This window comes from Ceratotherium simum, chromosome 1 (assembly GCF_057802395.1).
Source record: "Ceratotherium simum simum isolate JZ-2026a chromosome 1, ASM5780239v1, whole genome shotgun sequence".
NCBI lineage: Eukaryota > Metazoa > Chordata > Mammalia > Perissodactyla > Rhinocerotidae > Ceratotherium > Ceratotherium simum.
Window position 1 is genome coordinate 94,266,727 of NC_141900.1, and position 21,155 is coordinate 94,287,881.

The 21,155-nt window shown below is 43.0% G+C and overlaps 1 protein-coding gene and 1 long non-coding RNA gene across 9 annotated transcripts in view; one reads left to right on the forward strand and one right to left on the reverse strand.

Annotated features, from left to right (window-relative positions):
* Positions 1–14,019, forward strand: part of LOC147918287 (uncharacterized) — a 35,972-nt gene extending 21,953 nt beyond the window's left edge. The window contains exons 3-4 of one of the 7 annotated variants that reach the window (XR_015552321.1): positions 3,462–3,600; positions 4,066–4,277. This is a non-coding gene — a long non-coding RNA (uncharacterized LOC147918287). The other 6 variants (XR_015552310.1, XR_015552315.1, XR_015552313.1 and 3 more) reach the window with 6 other exon arrangements.
* Positions 1–21,155, reverse strand: part of ZC3HAV1 (zinc finger CCCH-type containing, antiviral 1) — a 62,049-nt gene that overhangs the window by 15,722 nt on the left and 25,172 nt on the right. The window contains exons 4-9 of one of the 2 annotated variants that reach the window (XM_004430825.3): positions 18,731–19,864; positions 18,187–18,285; positions 15,095–15,218; positions 11,577–11,751; positions 5,452–5,572; positions 2,182–2,284 (exon numbers count right to left, since the gene is read on the reverse strand). In XM_004430825.3, coding sequence (XP_004430882.1) covers positions 2,182–2,284; positions 5,452–5,572; positions 11,577–11,751; positions 15,095–15,218; positions 18,187–18,285; positions 18,731–19,864 — 1,756 coding nt within the window. Of the gene's footprint in view, positions 1–2,177; positions 2,285–5,451; positions 5,573–11,576; positions 11,752–15,094; positions 15,219–18,186; positions 18,286–18,730; positions 19,865–21,155 lie in introns of those variants that run through there. The other variant, XM_087431495.1, reaches the window with a different exon arrangement.

Below are 21,155 nucleotides of genomic sequence, written 5' to 3' on the forward strand. Positions count from 1 at the left end.
AGCGGTTAAGTGCGCGCGCTCCGCTACTGGCCGCCCAGGGTTCGGATCCCGGTCGCGCACCCACGCACCGCTTCTCCAGCCATGCTGAGGCCGCATCCCACATACAGCAACTAGAAGGATGTGCAGCTATGACATACAACTATCTACTGGGGCTTTGGGGTGGGGGGGAAGGAGGAGGATTGGTAATAGATGTTAGCTCAGAGCCGGTCTTCCTCAGCAAAAAGAGGAGGATGAGCACGGATGTTAGCTCAGGGCTGATCTTCCTCACAAGAAAAAAAAAAAAGAAGGTATACGGTCTGGACAGTTTCTGCTGTCCAGAAAGGCAACAAAGTATGGTCTCAATGGTTGAGACTCAATGGGAGTATAAGAACTGTTAACATGTCAGAATACAGACTGCTTTAAGGAAATACAGTTTAAACAAAATTTTGTCGAGACATTGAGCCAGAACCATTTGAATGAATAAGTAGCTACAACGGTCTCATTAGTTCATGAATGAAAATGGCACCCCCATCCTGTCCTCCTGCTCTGCCTTTTTCCCTCACGTAACACTTATCACTAACTGAAGTAGTTACTCAGATTGTCTCGTCCACCAGAATGTAAGCTCCATGAGGCATGAACTTCACCTCTCCCAACCCTGCAATATTTTTACTTTATTAATTTGAATATTAGAAGAACTGGAAGAGATGTTAGATGGCTAGCCAACCTGATTAATTCTTGGGAGTTTGAATTAAGGAATTCAGAGAAAATTAGGCAGTAATGGCAGAAGGTAAAGCTAAAAGGATACGAAGATTGGAATTCTGAGGTTAAAATTGTCAAGCATTAGCCAAAGTGTTAGGAGATCTATAGATGCAGATGTAGATGTAGATATAGATATGGTCACTGAGTCTGTTAATAGCAGGGGAATAAAAATAATAAGAAGAAAAGCAGCTAACATTTACTGAACACCCTGATGTGCTGGCCACTGTTCTGAGGGTCTTGAATGTATTCATCAAGCAGCCTTGACGAATGTGCTAGTATTAAGCCCATTTTATTTTATTTTATTTATTTATTTTTTTGCTGAGGAAGATTTGCCCTGAGCTAACATCGGTGTCAGTCTTCCTCTATTTTGTATGTGGGTCGCTGCCACAGCACGGCCACCAACAAGTGGTGTAGGTCCACACCTGGGAACCAAACCCAGGCTGCCAAAGCAGAGTGCGCTGAACTTAACCACTAGGCCACAGGGCCAGCCCCTGGCCTATTTTATAGATGAGGGGATGCAGAGTGATTCATTTGTCCACATCCACACAACTCATGAGTAGAAGGCAGAATCTGAACCTAGGGATGTAGATCCAGGGTCTGGGCCATTAACCTGGTCACAGGTCAGGAGCTGTGAACCCAGGTTGCTCAGGTTCTGAAGCAGAACTGGAACTGACCCCGATTCCTGAGGCCCTGACAGAGCTGTGATCTTGTCCTTGGCTTCTTACAAAATGTCGCTTTCCTCATTACACCACGTTCATCCTTTTAGTAACTTCCCTTTTTCATGAAATACCTTAATTCTTACAACCAAAAGAACCTAATTAGAACACCTTAATTTTACACCTGCCTTGTGGTCTGTTTTACATAATCACACATCACCCAGAAAAAAAAAATCCAACTCCAAAAATGTTCATGAACAATGTAGATTTTACTGAGTTTCATGAGCAGACAGAGGAGAGTTACATCGAATCCCCCCACAGCAAAATTTCCTTTACAAATCCCCTTTAATCAACTTTTATCTTTCTCCAAAGCCCTTGCTCAGCCAGCTACATCATCCCTTGTTTCTTTCCCTTTCTCAACCTCCCACCCTCTGTAAAGCCACTCAGCAAAACTAAAGATACACAGAAGAACTCACAGCAAAACAAAAACCCAGCAATTGTACATTTGATTATTTTCCAGGCAAACCCCATTAAGCCAGCCATTCGCAGCAGAAGAAGATGAGGCCCAGAGAATTTAAGAGACTTGCCCAAAGTCCCCTGTGAGTTAGAGGGAAAGCCAGATTTCCTGCTCTAGGATTCTACTCATAGATAACACAAAAGGAAACTACAGTGTCATGCAAGCAGGGACATTTCAAGAGAACAGGATCCAGATTCATGAGTGACTCGGCGGGATCAATGCATGAACATCTCAAACATCTGCCAGCAAGCAGTGCTTCAGAACACTTACTCTGGCCTACTTTTAATCCGCTCCACATCCCAGTAAGACACAAATGTTGGCCTTCTGACGACATCCTTTTGGGTCTTGGAAGCTATGTTTGTCTGAATCATCCCTTTAGACCGAAAAAGGAAAACAAACAAGAATCAAGAATTAGTCCCCGAAAATGATTTATTGTTAATTTTTCAGAAGCTAGTAATGCAGCAAATATTCATAACCGAAGTGTACATGTAGGAATAAAGAAAATCCTTCCGGATGAAAATTGCTCATGATAAAAACTAGTATCCTTCACTGCCCTTATTATAAGACCCAGTAAACAAAGAGGTAAATGAACAGTCTTGAAACCAAAGTCGGATGGTAAAGAAGAGAGCCAGGGCAGCCAGGTAACAAGACATCATCCATGTAAGCTGCCTTAAACCAGGCGGCAATGATGACGGTTGGAATGTGGTAGTGATATCTTCAGTTTTTTCCCACATCAAGTGTGAAATGTCATTTTCAATTCATGCATGTTGTAGACCTAGGTCCAAACTGCAGCCAGAGTGCTCTTTAAAAAGTAAATCATTATACATGGCTAGTGAGAATGTAAAATGGCACAACCACTTTGGAAAATAGTTTAGCAGTTTCTTACGAAGTTAAACATACACTGCCTATGTGATCCAGCAATCCCACTCCTTGGTATTTACCCAAGAGAAATCAAAACCCACATCCACACAAAGACTTGCATTTGAATGTTCCTACTAGCATTATTATAATAACCAAAAGGTGAAAACCCAAATATCCATCAACAGGTGAATGGATAAACAAACCATAGTATAGCCTTACAATGGAATATTACTCAGCAATGAAAAGGGAAGAACTACTATACATGCAACAGCATAGATGAATCTAAAAATCATTATTCTGAGTGAAAGAAGCCAGCCATATGCAGAGCACCTACTACAAGATTCTATTTATATGAATTTCTAGAATAGATGAAACTAACGACAGAAGTAGGGGAGTGGAGTGGGGGAGACTGTAAATGGGCATGAGGAAACTTTTTGGACTGATGGGAATGTTCTGTATCTTGATTAGGATAGTATTTCCATGCATTTGTCAGCACTCATCCAACCATACACTTAACATGGATGCATTTTATTGTAGCAATTATGCCTTGGAGTAGTTGTCATAAAACAAAATAAATATAAACAACAAAAAGAACAAATCAGATCATGCCACAACTCTGCTCAAAACCTTCCTGTGGTTTCCAGCTCATAAAATATCCAGGTTTCTATGTCTGCTCTTGTCTCTTACAGACCTTCTTGCTGTTCTTGGAAACCTCAAGCTTGTCTGCAGCTTACAGCCTTGGCACCAGCTCTTCCCTCTCCTGGAGCGCCCTCCTCCCCATGTGCATGGGCTGCGCCCTCTCTTCCAAAGTTTCCTCCTCGAATAAAAGTAGGCACTCGCTCTCCCCTGACTCCTCCATTCTCTCGCTGCTTCATATTATTGCCCCATAGCTTTTATCATTTTCTCAAATTGCCTGGTTTGCCAGCACCTAGAATAGTGCCTGGCACACAGCTGGCACGCCAACACTAGCTTACTGAGTTAGAGAATAGAAGAAATAGAGCAAAATAGTCTAGAACACTGCAAACTGCTCTGAACTAGTATCTATGAACCAAGTGAACAAAATTACTGGTCAAATAAACAAGGTACATTGGTTCTCATCTCTCCACCACCCTTTAACATTGTCAGAAGAATTGAATACCACCAAAGGAAAAATTTTTTGATTTATTTTTAATTTCATTACCTAACAGAAGAGATTTTTATTTTTATCTACTGCCTTGAATTCTTGGTCCACATGTATACATTGCTGCCCTTCTCACGCACATTAAATTTTTTAAAAAATCTTTTCCATTTTAGGGCCGGCTCCGTGGCTTGGCGGTTAAGTGCGCGCGCTCTGATGCTGGCGGCCCGGGTTCGGATCCCGGGGGCGCCCCGAGGCACCACTTCTCCAACGTGAGGCCGAGTCCCACGTACAGCAACTAGAAGGATGTGAACCTATGACATACAGCTATCTACTGGGGCATTGGGGGGAAAAAACTGAATAAATAAAATCTTAAAAAAAAAAAAAAAAAAATCTTTTCCATTTTAAATATAACATATAAACAGAAAGGTTCAGAAACATAAATTTGGGGTTCTGCCTTTTTCATTTAACAGTATCAAATTTTGCTTTCACTATATTGTTTTCATAACCATAATTTTTAACAACTACCCAATACTCCACTGAAATTTAATACTCTAATTTGTTTAGTCACTACCCTACTGGTCCCTGCTGTTCCTCTATTTAAGTACTTTAGATATGGCTTCAATAAAGATCTTCATGCCCATAGCTTTTATTTTTCCCCCTTCTGGTGAATTATTTCCTTAGAAAGATTCCTGAGAGGATTAAAGAACAAGCATATTTTAATATCTCTTGATATGTATTACCAGGTCGCTTTCCAAAATACTTGGTATAATGGTCCTTCAAAGTTCCATTACTTAACACAGTAATTGGTACAGGGCTCAAATCTCAGGTGCCACTTGGGAATGTAAAGGAGCTAAGAAAGTCTCCTTTACTTCTCTGAAAGACTTGCAGGGCTGGTCCTGAAAGGGCAAGTATCTGACCATATGCAGGGGCATCCCAGGGTGTAGCCGATGGGACAGTACATTCAAAGGGAGGGCACTTCCCACCTTGATTTCTTACTAAATACAGCAGACAGATTGCTAGAAGCTGAACATAAGATTTTCCCATGGTGGCTCAAATAAACATGGCAGAAGGCAAAGTATTTGGTCAATGTGATGGATAAAACCATTGACCTAGATGAGGAAGCCTAAAAGGAACAGCAAGGTTCTAAACTTCTGAAGGCACCCACAGGCCCAGGGTCTCTATTGCAGTCACCGGAACCTGGAAATCCTGCCTCAGCCTGGGAAGCGGCCCACCCAGAATCAGAAACTTAGAATAGCAGAGCTGGACAGAACCCACAGGGACCACTCAGCCCAGTCCCCCCACTTTACAGATAAGGAACTGAGGCCTAGAGAGGCCAGGTGCTGTTCCCAGGGTTGCACAGCTACTCTGTGTCAGGGCCAAGGCTCTAGAGCACAGGTCTTCTGATCGCCACTGGCTTCCATGCTACCAAACCGCTTGACTTGCTAAAAAGAACCCTAACGTTGAGTGTAGCATGCACATCTGCTCTGCTCCCACTCCCTGCATGTACATCGCATGCTGGATTCAAACCACAGGCACCAGTGCCAAACACAAAAACTTACCTTGGAAACTCAGCTCGTAGTGCCGTGAACCCGCGTGAAATGGCACCACTCCTCTCGGACAGCACTGAAAGAACGATTCCAGGTATGAAGAGTCGATGCTCGAAACTTGCGGATTGTCTGTCTAATTTGAAAAAAAAAAAAAAAAAAAAGTAAAGACTTCAAGGGAGGCCTTTAAGAAATCTCTACCGTTATATCTTACATAATTTTATTTTATTTTAGCCATGGGATTTGAAGAGGAACACATCTCGCCTCCCAAACCAGATAGTAAAGGCTTCCAGGTGGGGGCCATGCCACTCCCTTTTGTAGTCTTCTCCATCACGGGGCTAGGAGAGAGCAGTCTACTGCAGAAACTGACTATATGCTTGGTGGACGCCTGAAAAATATAGCTCTTTGCAATATTCTTTTCACATCTTCCATAAAATGATGCAAGTGTACAGATCAGCTTGTACCCACGGCACACACATCATGTCTGCACTGGCTGTCTAACAGAATCCAACACTCTAGCATGAAGGAGAACACCATGGCTAGCTTAGCCCCTCACCTGATGAGAAAGCACAGTTGAGAGCTGCAGTGAAGGCAGGCAAAGCTCCACGAGGTGACCTGCTGTCCCAAAGCAAGTGACATACCCCTTCTCCTCTGCCCTGAACCAGCAAATACAATTGACCGAGCCTCCACTCAGTCAACAACATGGAAAAAGCACCTGGATCTGCACTGACTGGGGCTATAATGAAAGGGGCGAGGAACACCCCAACTGAAAAGATATAATCTCTGGTCTCAAGGCATGAGACCAGAAGGGTTCAGACCATGAAGGGTCTGAACATCAGAATAGGTGGGTGCAGGGAAGTATGCTGATTCTAGCAAGGGGGCAGGCTAGGCCACCACTCCACTGTCCTTACCCTATGGCAGGGGTGGCTGATCAGGGCAGACTGGATATAAGCCCCTAATGGTAGGGGTTCCCAACATTAATGGTGAGGAGATACTTTTTCCTCGTGATTTAGAATGGAGGATCTAATGACAGAAAAATCCTGCTGGCAGCCGGTGGTGGGAAGGGGCTCCCAGTCCATTTAACGACATTCAGGACACTGCAGCTTTCAGCTACACCCACCTCCCAGCCCCTGTCCCCTCCCCATATATGCCTGCTGGATGTAGCGGGAAGCCAACAGATTGAAAGCACCCAGGGAAAATGTCCTGGATGGAGAAGAGCCTGAACTAGGTCTCTTTAGCCTGGAGAGGAACGTGGTGGGGGCAGAAAAGCTGGATTCAAATATTTGCACATAGTGCAAAGTGGGGATAAACTTGAATCTGTTTCTGGAGGTAGAAGCAGGACAAATGGGAGGAAGGGACAAGGAGGCTCACTTTAGCAGAACTTTCTAAACTACAGCATCCAACAATTAAGTCACAACATGAAGATGTTTGTTGCAACAGCTGCTGGGACATTATCTATCAGGATGATTGTAAAAGAGATTGCCATCTGGGGTGGGCAGTAGGAAACTAAGTGTCCATGATGAGATGATGCGCTGGTAAACCATATGCCTTCCTCAGACCCCAAAGAGCAGCGGAAGTGGGCAAACACCTGCGAGCACAGGGTGGGGCGAGGCACCCAGTTTGAAGACTTAAATCGCTGCCCTAATTTCCCGTTCCCACAGCTGAAGTCTTGTATCCATCAACTGCCTGCTCAGCTCTGCAGAACCCCGTTTCTGGCTGGAAGCAATCTACAAAGCCAGAGCCTTCCAACTTTCAACGTAAGCTTGACTCCCCCAGGATCTTGTTAAAATGCAGATTATGATGCAGGGAAAGTAGGAGAGTTTTAGATTTGGCATTTTGAACAGCTCCCGGGTAATGCTGATGCTGCTGGTCTGTGGACCCGACTTTGACTAGCAAGGGTCTAGACCAGCACGATTCACTAGAACTTTCTGCGATGATGGAAATATTCTCTGCATTGTCCTATATGATAGCCACTAGCTATACGTGGCTATAGCACACTTAAAATGTGACTAGTGCAACCACGGAACTGAATTCTTAATTTTATGTAAATTTAATTAATTTAAGTTTAAAATTAAATAGTTGCACGTGGCTAGTGGTTGTCGTACTGCACAGAACAAAGGCCATTAAATCAGTGTCTGAGCATCTGGACAGCCTAGCATAGTTCACGCGGACCTTCCTCTGGCCCTGCCCTCACACTGTACTCCAGTTCTGAGTGAATGAATGAATGGTAGAGCCTTCAATCCTTTATTCTCCCAGAAGTCTTGAATTTATATCTCAGTTGCAGTAACCAGGTCTTGGCTTTTCTCCTGTGCCTACATTACTGCCTTGATCTTGGCTTTCTAGAGCTATGGCTTGCTCTTGCCCCAGGCAATTCTCTCAGGCCATGGACTCCTGCCCCTCGGCGCCAGCTTTGACAGCTCCTAAGCGTCGCTACCTGCTGGTAAAGATCTCCGAGGGTCTGGCGCTGCACCCCCTGCCAGATGCAATTCCCATGACTACCAGGCTTTGCACTCAGTCAGTCCTGCTGCAACTCTGTCCTGCACCACTGCTGCCCAACTGCCCGTCTATTCTATCATCATCTCTCCCGAGACCACGTCCTCTCCGTGTCTACCGTCTATGTAGGTACCAGTCCTGGCTAAGCACCTTAATTCTCATATATCAATTCTACCTTCCAGAGAGTGCATTGTCAAAGCATATGCACCTACCCTTTGTTGGCAAGTTTCTGTTCTCCCAGTTCCTACTAGGGAGGTTCCTAACCCGGAAATCTCAGTTGCCCAACTCTTATTAAAAATTCAGTTACAAGAAATAAAACCTGTAGGGTCCTATCTGAAGGCTGTACAGTCCATTCTTTTCTCTAAATATTCTAACCTGTACACTGGATCAAACTAGGCCACCAAAGAGGTACAAACGTGGACCATAACACATTGAACTGCGAAAGAGACCAGGGTGCTCCTTACGTTTGCGGTTCGAATCTCCTAGAACCACCATTTTTATTTTACTTGAACAGCCTGTAATGAAAACACCAAACTTAGGGCCTGTTTTCCTTTCTTTTCTTTTTTTTTTTAAACAGCAAAAGAGCCAACTCAACTTAGATAATGATGGGTCTAATTAATATGAAACCGTAAGCGTTTATTCACATCCTGAAGAACATTTCTTATAGCAGACACATGCCACAGATTAAATGAAAACAATAACATTTTATGTGTTTGCAGGTTGAAATTTACATTCTAAAACTTTGCATTTAACACAGACTGAATGTCCCAGGGAGAACTTTGTATTAAATAAGTTTTATGAGGATGTTTCTTGATGATTTACTAGGGAACATGAGTGACGGAACTTCTGTAAATTTAAATATCATCTATTCCCCACTCAGAGTTCTCTTTGGTCTCTGGGACCCTGATGTCACTAGAATGCAAATATTTTCCAACTTTTTTCACTTATCTTACTGAAAATTGCAAGTATTTGACATAAGAACCATTGAGACCTATAGGTTATTTTTATTTTGACCAAGGCTAATCAATTTGAGTTTATTTTTTTTGTGTGTGAGGAAGATCAGCCCTGAGCTAACATCCATGCCAATCCTCCTCTTTTTGCTGAGGAAGACCGGCTCTGAGCTAACATCTATTGCCAATCCTCCTTTTATTTTTCCCCCCAAAGCCCCAGTAGATAGTTGTATGTCATAGTTGCACAGCCTTCTAGTTGCTGTATGTGGGACGCGGCCTCAGCATGGCCAGAGAAGCGGTGCGTCGGTGCGCGCCTGGGATCCAAACCCGGGCCGCCAGTAGTGGAGCGCACGCACTTATCCCTAGGCCACGGGGCCGGCCCATCAATTTGAGTTTAACTTCTCTTTCCACAGGCACCTCACACAATCACTTTTACGGAACTGCATTTGGACATCATCCTTGGCTTCAACTTAAAAGACAGTGTACAAAGCTCAACGTCACAGGAGCTTTCACACTGAGGTGCTCCACAGAGAGGAGAGCAAAGAGGAAAGAGACCGGGCTCTGAGCTCCTACCCCATTTCCACGGGGCAGCTCTGCTTTACCCTAGTTTGCTCATTTAGGTTCTGTGGAAGATTGCTTGATAACATGTATCTGTTGCTTAAACAGTTGGGAAACCCCTGTGCTCCTGGAGTGACGGCAGGACTGTTGCTGAGGACCTCACTCACTGCAGCATATGTGGTCCCCTCCGTGTGGCCCCACAGGAGATGTTTCTCTCAGGCCCCTCTAACAGGAAAAAGCAGTGAGTAACTTTTGTGTTCTTCCCACAGAGGCACAAGGAATCTTGCCACAGATTGTGTTTCTTTGTTTGCTTTGGCAGCTAGGCAGCTCAGAGCCAGACTTATGGCCCATCGATTTCTAACTGTAGACCCTTATGCTGGCATTCCTCGTCCCTGCTTTGGCTTTGGCTTCATTTTATTTATTTATTTATTTTTTATTTTTTAGAAATACTTTCTTTTTTTTGGGGGGGGGGGGGGAGATCAGCCCTGAGCTAACATCCATGCTGATCCTCCTCTTTTTGCTGAGGAAGACCGGCTCTGAGCTAACATCTATTGCCAATCCTCCTCCTTTTTTTTTTCCCCCAAAAGCCCCAGTAGATAGTTGTATGTCATAGCTGCCCATCCTTCTAGTTGCTGTATGTGGGACGCGGCCTCAGCATGGCCGGACAAGCAGTGCGTCGGTGCACGCCCGGGATCCGAACCTGGGCCGCCAGTAGTGGAGCGCACGCACTTAACCACTAAGCCATGGGGCCGGCCCTTTGGCTTCATTTTAATATCTTGCTTTTATTTTCTCTTTCTCAACACTCTGATTATCTACTTAAGCATTCTCTCTCACTCTTTAATCCTGTGAATCAAGGGGAGGAAGGGACACTAGACAGAAGCTCTGCTTATCTAAACTTCTATCCCCTATTACCATGTCCCTGTATGGGTGAGCCTAGAATCTTCTAGTTCCAGTCTTTCAAGTCCATCTGAATCCAGACTCTGACTGCATCCTAGTGACCATCTATATCAGTCTTCTGATTTCTCACTCTTGCCTTCTTTTCTGGCTGGAAGCAGTAGTAGTCTCTGTACATTTATGTACAGTCATGTGCTGCATAATGACATTTCAGTCAATGATGAACTGCATTTATGACGGTGGTCCCATAAGATTAGTACCATATAGCCTAGGTGTGTAGTAGGCTATACCATCTAGGTTTGTATAAGTACTGTAGGGGAGGAAGAAATTTTCCTCTATCCTTCTAGGTTCTTCTGGCTGCTCTAAGAATTAAATTGACACAAAACAGATTAACAGGAGATAAACAAACAAAAGTTTAATAACATGTATACACGGGAGGAACCCAGGAAAACCAAGTAACTTGCAAAAATGGCCAAAGCTCTCACCTTAAATACCATCCTCAGCTAAAGACAAAAGAAGATGCTGGGGGTGGGGAGAGTCAGTGACTTCAAAGGGAAGGAAGGCAATTCACAGATAGGTGAAAAGGAGCAATCCTTTGGACAACAAGCGTTTGTTTTGCCACACAGAAACAGAAGAACACAGAGAGGAGCCCAACAAAAAGGCTTTTCTAGGTTCCTCCCTGTCTACCACCTAGTTCATGTTATGCTAAGGTGACAGTGTGCTTCCTGAGACAGGTTTTTTTAGTCTAAATTCTTTTACACAGTTAATGGGGAGATAACAAAAACATTCTGAGTCTTTTGTTTCTTAAAAATAATCAGCCTAAAATAATCCTCATGTTAGAGAGATGTATTTCGGGGTGGCAAATTTTGTTCCCCTTCGGTATACTCCACAGTGTTCACATAATGACAAAATTGCCTAACGACGCATTTCTCAGAACACATTCCCGTCATTAAGGGACACATGACTTGCACCAATACATAGAAAGCTCTCTCAAGGTTCCACCTCAGTCATGTCTCAAGGAGTTCCTTAAAAATAATTAATGTACGTTTTTGTTTAAGGTTATAATCAGAATAAGTGCTTGCTAAAGAAATGCAAATACAGCTGTGTCAAGTAAAAGAGTGCCACTTCCTCTACTCCATCCACTCTCCATTGGTGACCACATAGGCATCAAACATTTTATTAACAGTTTTCTTCTGAAGTTGGCAAGTTTAAACAAGAGCCTCCACAAAGTGGTAGGATACTCACCTTCTCCCCATATTGAACCCATTTGTCCGATTTATTCTTCCAATACCAAATCCATTTTGTGGTGAAGACAGAATCAGCTGGCATTGTGACAGATGAAGGTGTGGAGATACGTCGGATGGGATTAAAACCACAAGTCATTGTCTGGAAGTTGATTATCTGATTTCCAATAGGAATGCTGAGAGGGAAAAGTTTAAAGTTAACAAAATGCTTCCTTGACCACTGTTTTCTATACCCTGGTCGTCCCTAACAAGAGCACAGAATTAAAATTTTAGAGCTGAAAAAGATCTTCAAATTTTTTTTATATAGATCAAGGTCTTACACATGAAAGAAAAAACTGAAATACAGAGAGGTAACTTGCCTACCCTACATTTTTGTGTGTGTGTGTGAGGAAGATCAGCCCTGAGCTAACATCTATGCCAATCCTTCTCTTTTTGCTGAGGAAGACAAGCCCTGAGCTAACATCTATTGCCAATCCTCCTCCGTTTTTTTCCCTTTTTCTTCCCAAGGCCCCAGTAGATAGTTGTATGTCATAGTTGCACATCCTTCTAGTTGCTGTATGTGGGACGCAGCCTCAGCATGGCCAGAGAATCGATGCATCAGTGTGCGCCCGGGATCCAAACCCTGGCCGCCAGTAGCAGAGCGCACGCACTTAACCTCCAAGCCACGGGGCCGGCCCCCCTACCCTACATTTTTAATGGTGTCACAAAATGTATTCTTCCCTCAAAAAATATCCCAAAATAAAACTGTGCCCAGAAAACAACTGACAGGCTCAATGTTAGAAAGTGAATTAGAAACTCATAGTAGGTCAGTTTTTTTAATTATTCTTATGTAAATAGTTGTCAAAGTGTGGTCCAAGACCTTTTCAGGGAGCCAGCAAGGTCAAAGTTATTTTCATAATACTATTAAGACATTATTTGCCTTTTTTACTTTCATACTCTCACAGGTGAACAATGGAGTTTTCCAGAGGCTACATAATGTTTGAGTTCACAACAGATTTTTTTTTTTTAATTAATTAATTTATTTATTTTCCCCCCAAAGCCCCAGTAGATAGTTGTATGTCATAGTTGCACATCCTTCTAGTTCCTGTATGTGGGACACGGCCTCAGCATGGCCAGAGAAGCAGTGCGTCGGTGCGAGCCCGGGATCCGAACCCGGGCCGCCAGCAGCAGAGCGCACACACTTAACCGCTAAGCCACGGGGCCAGCCCAATTCACAACAGATTAAAGAGATTTGCAGAAATACAAAACAATGTCATTCCTCTCAATGAATTTTTTTGTTTTGTTTTGTTTTGGAAAATACAGTTATTTTTATAGTTATACAAATATACAGTTATATGCATATAACTATATTATATAAATATAGTTATATAAAAATGTTATTTATGGCCAATAGGCATATGAAAAGATGCTCACCATCACTAATCATCAGGGAAATGCAAATCAAAACTGCACTAAGATATCACCTTACACCCGTTAGAATGGCTATAATCACCAAGACAAAAAGTAACAAATGTTGGAGAGGTTGTGGAGAAACGAGAACCCTCATTCACTGCGGGTGGGAATGCAAACCGGTGAAGCCTCTATGGAAAACAGTATGGAGATTCCTCAAAAAATTAAAAATAGAAATATCCTAAGATCCAGCTATCCCACTACTAGGAATCTATCCAACAAACCAGAAATCAACAATCCAAAGACGCTTATGCGCCCCTATGTTCTCTGCAGCACTATCCACTATAGGCAAGAAGTGGAAGCAACCCGTGTCCCTCGACTGATGACTGGATAAAAAAGATGTGGAATACATATATACAATGGAATACTACTCAGCCATAAAAAAAGACAAAATCGTCCCATGTGCAACAACATGGATGGACCTGGGGGGTATTATGTGAAGTGAAATAAGCCACAGAGAGAAAGCCAAACACTGCATGATTTCACTCATATGTGGAATATAAACCAACACATGGACAAAGACAACTGTATGGTGGTTACCAGGGGCAAGGGGGTTAGGGGATGGGCGCAAGGCATGAAGGGAGACATTTATATGGTGACTGACAAACAATAATGTACAACCAAAATTTCACAATGTTATAAACTATTAAGACATCAATTAAAAAAATGTTATTTATGCTAACAAGTAATGAGTTTACTGTCATGCGCCACAGAGCAACATTTTAGTCAATGACGAACCAACTATACGATGGTGGTCCCATAGGATTAGTACCATAAGCCTAGGTGTGTAGTAGGCTATACCATCTAGGTTTGTGTAAGTACACTCTATGATGTTCACATAACGACGAAATTGCCTAACAACACATTTCTCAGAATGTATCCCTGTTGTTAAGCAATGCGTGACTGTATTGTTATTTTTAAATGAATCAATAAAAATTTAGTTTTTCTCAGTTTTGATCTTTAACATAATAAGTATTGATAGCTATAATCTGCATAAAAAGAAGCTCTTTGGGATCCTCAATACATTTTAAGAGTGTAAAGGGGTCCTGAGACCAAAAGGTTTGAGAATTACTGCTCTAAGAACACCTCCTAGATGAGCAGTTCTCAACCAGGAACAATTTTGACCCCTGCAGGGGATATCTGACAATGACTAAAGACATCTTTGGTTACCACAACTGGTATCTAGTGGATAGAGGCCAGGGATGCCCGTAAACCGATCCTCCCCCCAAATAAATAATTATTTGGTCCAAAACATCAGTAGTGCTAAGACCGAGAAACCCTGCTTCAGGTTTACTGAGGGGGAAAAAAAAATACACCTGGAAACAGGAAAACAGTTGGTGCCTCCCTCTAGTGGCAACATGCAGCAACACAAAATCCCCACCCAAAATTCACTAAATTTGCAGACAATGAAATGTATGTAATTTTTTCCCCTAAAGAATTTTCTTTTAACACTAGGATGCATCTTACAGATACGGTCATGTGGGGTATCACCCATTTCAGCCCTGACAGGAACAGAAATGTAAGATATCCTCCTAGATACCTCCAGGATAGAGAAATTAACAAACATAAAGGCAGGTATAAAATGCTGAAGTGTACAATAAAATTCTGCACTAGACCGTATGAATTTACTCAAATCACGTCCTAAAATTATGAAATTAAGCCAAAGACTCTTTTGAGTTAATCATTTAGTACATTTAGGAATCATTTAGTTTAATAGTCCTATGACGAGGGGATGGGATTACAAACCAACCTCTACATTGTGTTTTTCTGCAGGACACATTGACAAATATTAACTAAACAAATAACTGTGTCACTGTTTATTTCACTTGAGTTAGCAAATATTCCCAGAGTCCCTAGTATTAGCCAGGCTCTGAGTGACTGCAAATCTACTCGGCTTATGTTTTTTCTTCATTAGCTCAGCAGGCATTTGCCATTTTATCTCAAGAGTTATTTCAAACTTGAACAGGATTTGAAGGAAAATTGTTTTTTCTCCTTCCCACAAGCCCAGCACTATGCTTTCCTTTGATGATGTTGTGGATCTCACAAGCCAGAGTCCAGCCACCAACTTACATGCAGATTTTGGGGTCACAGTAGGCCTTCTCAATATTCTCCATGAGCTGGAAGTCCGTCCAGGTGTTTGCAATTAACATCTGCCACCGGTAGGGCAGGTGGAAGTGAACTTTGTTGCAGCTTTCTACAAAGACAGAGAGGAGGTCTGAGGGTTTGTTAAGTGGGGGTTCTAACCAATTCAACCAAGTTCACTGCTGGCTTTCCCCTCAAGGTCTGCCTTTCCCACCGTGCCAGACCTGCATACAAGCACTCTTCCCATCTGTACCTTTGCTCATGCTGGCTCCTGCCTGCACTGCCCCATATCTGTGTCTCGAGGCTCCTCTATTACCCATGGAGACTCATCAGAAAACAAAAATTCCCCACTCCCCAAAAAGTCACTTTACCCACATGGAAATTTCAAGTCATTATAAATTTACAGTTACTCTTTCTGCACCCCCCAGGTGGATGAATGGAGACAAAATGACATAGGCAACTGCTTGTACTTCCCTGAAGCCCTGGCCTACAATTCATCTCTTCCAGAAAGATTCCCTCACTAATCTCACTCTATTCTGATCTGACCTAGACTTTGTATTCCCTTAGCCAGTACTCAGTACCCAGTTTGTGCTTTATTATTTACGTATTTACTTATTTTATGCAGTTTTCTCATTTGTGAATTTGTTTTATTTTGTTTTGTTTTGTTGAGAAAGATTGGCTCCAAACTAAGATGCATTACCAATCTTCCTCTTTCTGCTGAGGAAGATTAGCCCTGAGCCAACACCTGTGCCCATCTTCCTCCACCTTGTACATGGGACGCCACCACACATGGCCTGAGCGGTGCACAGGTCTGTGCCCGGGATCGAACCCACGAACCCCGGACTGCCAAAGCAGAGCGTGCGAACACAACCACTACACCACTGGGCCGGCTGGCCCTCATTTGTGGATGTTTTGATGCCGCACATTAATTACAAACTCATTGAAGAAAAGCTTGCATCACTGTTTAGCTTACATCTCCCTTGCAGGACTGGCATAGGGTTAGTCGTGCAAAAGAGGGCCATTAAATGAATGTTTGCTGAAAAATGAGTTAATGTTATAAGCCCACAATACAGGAAAACAGAAAATAGTTCTGTTTTTCACAAGTTACATTATGTTATGTTTAAATCATTTTGAAATATCCAAAAGATGTGTGACTACTTTAAAACAAAAAGAGGCAGGTTTAGACATTACAGGGAAACTCACAGAGTGGCACTGCCTGAGATCTGGCTGATTCGAAGGTAGACAGCCATTCGATATAGTCCATACCTCACACCCATTAGAATGGCTGCTATAAAGAAAAACAAAAACAAAAAAAACCCAGAAAATAACAAGTGTTGGTGAGGATGTAGAGAAACTGGAACCCTTGTACACTGCTGGTGAAAATGTAAAATGGTGCAGCTGCTGTGCAAAATGGTATGGCAGTTCCTCAAAAAATTAAACATGGGGCCGGCCTGGTGGCACAAGCGGTTAAGTGTGTGCACTCCACTGCGGTGGCCCGGGGTTTGCCGGTTCGGATCCTGGGCGTGCACCGATGCACTGCTTGGTAGGCCATGCTGTGGCCGTGTCCCATATAAAGTGGAGGAAGATGGGCACAGATGTTAGCCCAGGGCCAGTCTTCCTCAGCAAAAAAAAAGAGGAGGATTGGCAGATATTAGCACAGGGCTGATCTCCTCACAAAAAAAAAAAAAAAAAAAAATTAAACATAGAATTACCATATAAACCAGCAATTCCACTTCTGGGTATATACCCAAAAGAATTTAAAGCAAGGTCTTGAGCAGATATTGGCACACTCATGTTCATAGCGGCATTATTCATAATAGCCAAAAGGTAGAAGCAACTCATGTCCATTGATGGATCAATGGATAAATAAAATGTGGTATATACGTAGGGTGGAATATTATTCAGCCTTAAAAAGGAAGGAAGTCTTACACATGCTACAACATGGATGAACCATGAGGACATTATGCTAAGTGAAATAAGCCAGTGTCACACACACACACAAAAGACAAATACTGTGTGATTCCATTTATATGAGGGACGTAGAGTAGTCATTTTCATAGAAACAGAAATTAGAAGGGTGGCAGCCAGGAGGAGGAGGAAATGAGGAGTTGTTGCTGAATGGGTGCAGAGTTTCAGTTTTGCAAGATGAAAAGAGTTCTGGAGATTGGCTGCACAACAATATGAATGTAAATAACACTACTCAACTGTACACTTAAAAATGATTAAGATGGTAAAATCTACATTATGTGTATCTTACAACAATTAAAAAGAAAAACAATTTTTTTTTAAGTTAATGGCTTTTGATTTAGAGAACACAGGGCAGAATCCTCCTCTTCAGACAAAAGGCAAATGAATCTCAGACCACTAAGTGATCAAGCACATGAAGTCAGACGTGATACCCAGGCCTGGGACAGAGGTAGAAAAGTGAGCCCGTGGTAGAACGGTGAGAGCACAGCAATTTGTCCCAAGCACAGTCCCGTGGAAATATTTCTACAGGAAGCCTGGTAGGAGGGGAGAGTAAACAGGTGTGGCTCCTCTACTGGAATGACACACAGGTCATCAGTCATGTGGAGCACAGGTCTCTTCGGTACACACGGGAGGAGCGATGGCAAAGAGCCCACAGCCCAGAAGAGAGACAATGCCTAAATGACAGGAAATCAACTTTGAAAATGTGTCTGCTAGGATACTTTTGTCTTGTGGAATCTTTTGTTGTTTGCTTTTAGTATATGAAAAGATGGGTCCCTGATTAAATGTAATATTTCACCTAAAACTGAATTGCAAAAGGAGAAAGTATTATATGCAGTAGTGAAGAACACAGGCTGGCCAGGCAATTGAGGGTCAAAATCCAACTTGGCTACTTGTGTAGGTGAGGTCTTAACCCCTCTATGCCTCCAGTTTCCACATCTATAAAATGAGTTAACTCATTTTATAGCCCCTACTTCTAGGGTTGACGTGAAGTTTAAATAAGATGCATGTAAGGTTCTTAGTATTGGGCCTGACAAATAGTCAACACTTAGTAAATGTTAACCATACTACTATTAATAAAGTTTCTATTTCTAGAAAGTCCTTAAGTTACTCACCAAGTTGACAACCCTTATACAGATGGTCAAGACAAATTTCCTGTGAGCCATGATCATCCATCCTGGAAGATGTGGTACTTGCAACATCAGATACAGAATCTATAAAACAAAAGAGGATCCATGTATGCTGATTTTAATGTTTAAGCCAAAAATCAAGATACCTGTCTCACAAGGGGAAGGAATATCTGAAACTGGGGCCATGTTCAAGAAAATTCCTATGATTCAGGTGTTATTCATGAAGGCCTAGACAGTGCCTCAAGCAAACATGAACATTAACGGTTACATGAGAGTTATGCTTCTTTCTTAAACCATGGTCAAACTATTCATGTTCTCAATAAATGCAGCAGCTTATTCCCTATGGTTCTACTGGTTGGTCCCTCCATCTGCATGTCAGTCTCTGCACCACTACCACCCCTTAACCAAAACCCTCTTACTCTATGCCCTTTAATAACTACCCGGGGAACATTCAAAGAGAAATCACCAGCCACAGCCGCTCTGCTGTAAACACAAGACATGGGGCGCCCTTTGTCCGTCAGTGACTTACTTGGAGCACAGCCTGGGGTCCTCCTTGTAAGCTCATTAGCAGGAGTAACAGTGATTTTGGCAGAGTTCTGACCATGGGTCCCATAGGCTGCAGCTCTGTTGCTTGAAGAAGGTGTAGAAGGTGGCACCTTGGGCAGAGTGCTGACTTGCACAGGGGCAGTGGTCTTCCCAGGTGTGGACAGGACCTGGGTTCTCAGACTCTGACTTCCAGAGCCTAACACGTCTTTATCCCCTCTCACTGCTGATGTTAAGCCAAAACCAGTGGCACCAGTTCTATCTATATCACTAGTTTTATCTGTAACTTTACTAGAGCCATTTGGCGTGTTACGGACAGATTTATTAGCCCAAAATATCGTATCTCTATATTTATCGCTAACAGATAACACTCCTGAATCATAGTCATCTGTAATTTTGCCAGGGGTCTGGAGATTACTGTGAGTAGTTCCAGTGTCTTGATTCCTAGATAATGATTTTGCTCTCTGTCCGCTGGTTGTGGTTTTGTAATTGAAAGATGTCGTGGAAGTTACATCTGTGGCCATTCCATCAACATTATTATTAAAAAGTGGGAAATGCTGGACATCTTGACCCCCACTTCTGCCCTTGTCATCCCAGGAAAACACGCCCGTGCTCTTTCTGGTGGTTATGATTTCTGGTATTTGTGGAGAACCAAGAGGAGAGCGTGAGGCAGCTTGACTCCGAGAAAACAAAATCTCTGTACTGATGTTTTCGTTAGTCAGCTGGGATGTGGGGCCCTTCCAGATGGAAGCTGGTGTTGAATCAGAAGTGAGGTAGGTGCTGCCTCGATTCCCAGAAAAGAGACCCTCTGCACTCCCATTCTCTGAAAACCTCTGGTTTCCTCCCACTTGACCTGCTCCTCCAAGACTGGAAGACTTAAGTGAGACTGAGGCAGGCTGAGGGCAATCCTGACTTCCCAAATGCGTGAACTTGTGGGTGAGATCCTCTACAGGCACATCATCCAGGGAAGCCTTGCAGCTGATTTGATCTGGACTGGGAGTGCAGGACCTCTCAGTAGAAGCTGAAGCAGATGGAAGAAACTCTAGACTGCTGTCAACTAATCGGTCTCTACTCTTGCTTCTACCTCTGTATGCTGTATCTCTACGATATGAGGCAGGACCTGGGAAGAGAAAAACAAAACAACGAAAAGGAGTGTCAACATGATTGAGTTCTTACCTCTGTTCCTCCTCAGCTCTTCCAGGTTTGCTGTCCAAATTCTAACAAATTACTTGTCCTAATCTAGTGTGTAAAAATCTTGAGAAAGGTGGTTACAACGATGAAGGAATCCTGCCATTCTGCTAGCACAGCAGAAGACACCATCCCATGGCCTAGGAGAAGAGTCAGACTGACCCTGGCTTTTCTTGGTTTCTCTCCTGGGACTCAGATGTAGCCCCCAAACCCCTAAACTCTCAAGTGGGGCTGTCCACCATCCCCTGGTTCACGTCAACAGTCACCGCTATGGGGAATGGAGAGACAGACTAGCGCAAATCAGGGAGAATTTTCCAAAAATCACTTAGATTTTGTCCATATTGGGATACAGGTGTACCTAGGAAGTTAAGGATTCACAATCCTTAAAACAAACAAAAAATGAAACTATGGTCTAAAGGTCTGATTTCATTTAACCTAGAAATTTTTCCAGACTTCTTCATCTAGCCCTCAATTGCCCAAGCTTAAGTGAGTAATATCAAAAAGAATTGGCCTCTTTCTAGAAACTAGAAATCACACCTCCCAGGAAGCAGAGAGGAGGGAGGGAGTGAGCGTGTGTGTTTGTGTGTGTATGTGGCATAGATGTGTGTGATGTTTATGTGTGGTCTGTGTGCTGTGCTGGGTGTGTGTGTGTGTTTGTAAGATGTGCATGTGTGGTGTATGTGTGTGTGAGAGAGAGGTGCATACATGTGTGATATATACTTGGTGTTTGAGGTGTGTCCATAGGTGAGACATGCGTGTGTGGTGTGTGCAGGGCACCTGAGTATGTGAAATGTGTGTGTGTAGTGTGAATGCACATGTCTGTGTGTGGCACGTGCACGTGTGAAGCATGTGGTATGCACGTGTGTGATATAGGTGAGGTGTGTGCATGCATGTGATATGTATGTATATATATGGTATGTGTGTTGTGTATGCATGTGTGTGGAGTGTGTATATGTGTGGTGTGTGAGTTGTGTTACTGTGTGTGGGGAAGGGGAGGAAGAGAGGTCTTTTCTCTTCCAAACGCAGGGGGCAGCAGGAATATAGAAAAAACAAACATCATCCTGTTAACTAAGTAGATTAACTATTAGTGATAACAAATAAAGATTTCTCTCATATACAATAAACTTATACTGGGAAACTACATCAAAAACCATCCCTCCAGATGTTCCCCTTTCAGAGAGCATTGTGGGATGGAAAATGGGAGAAAAAGCATTTGATGTGGA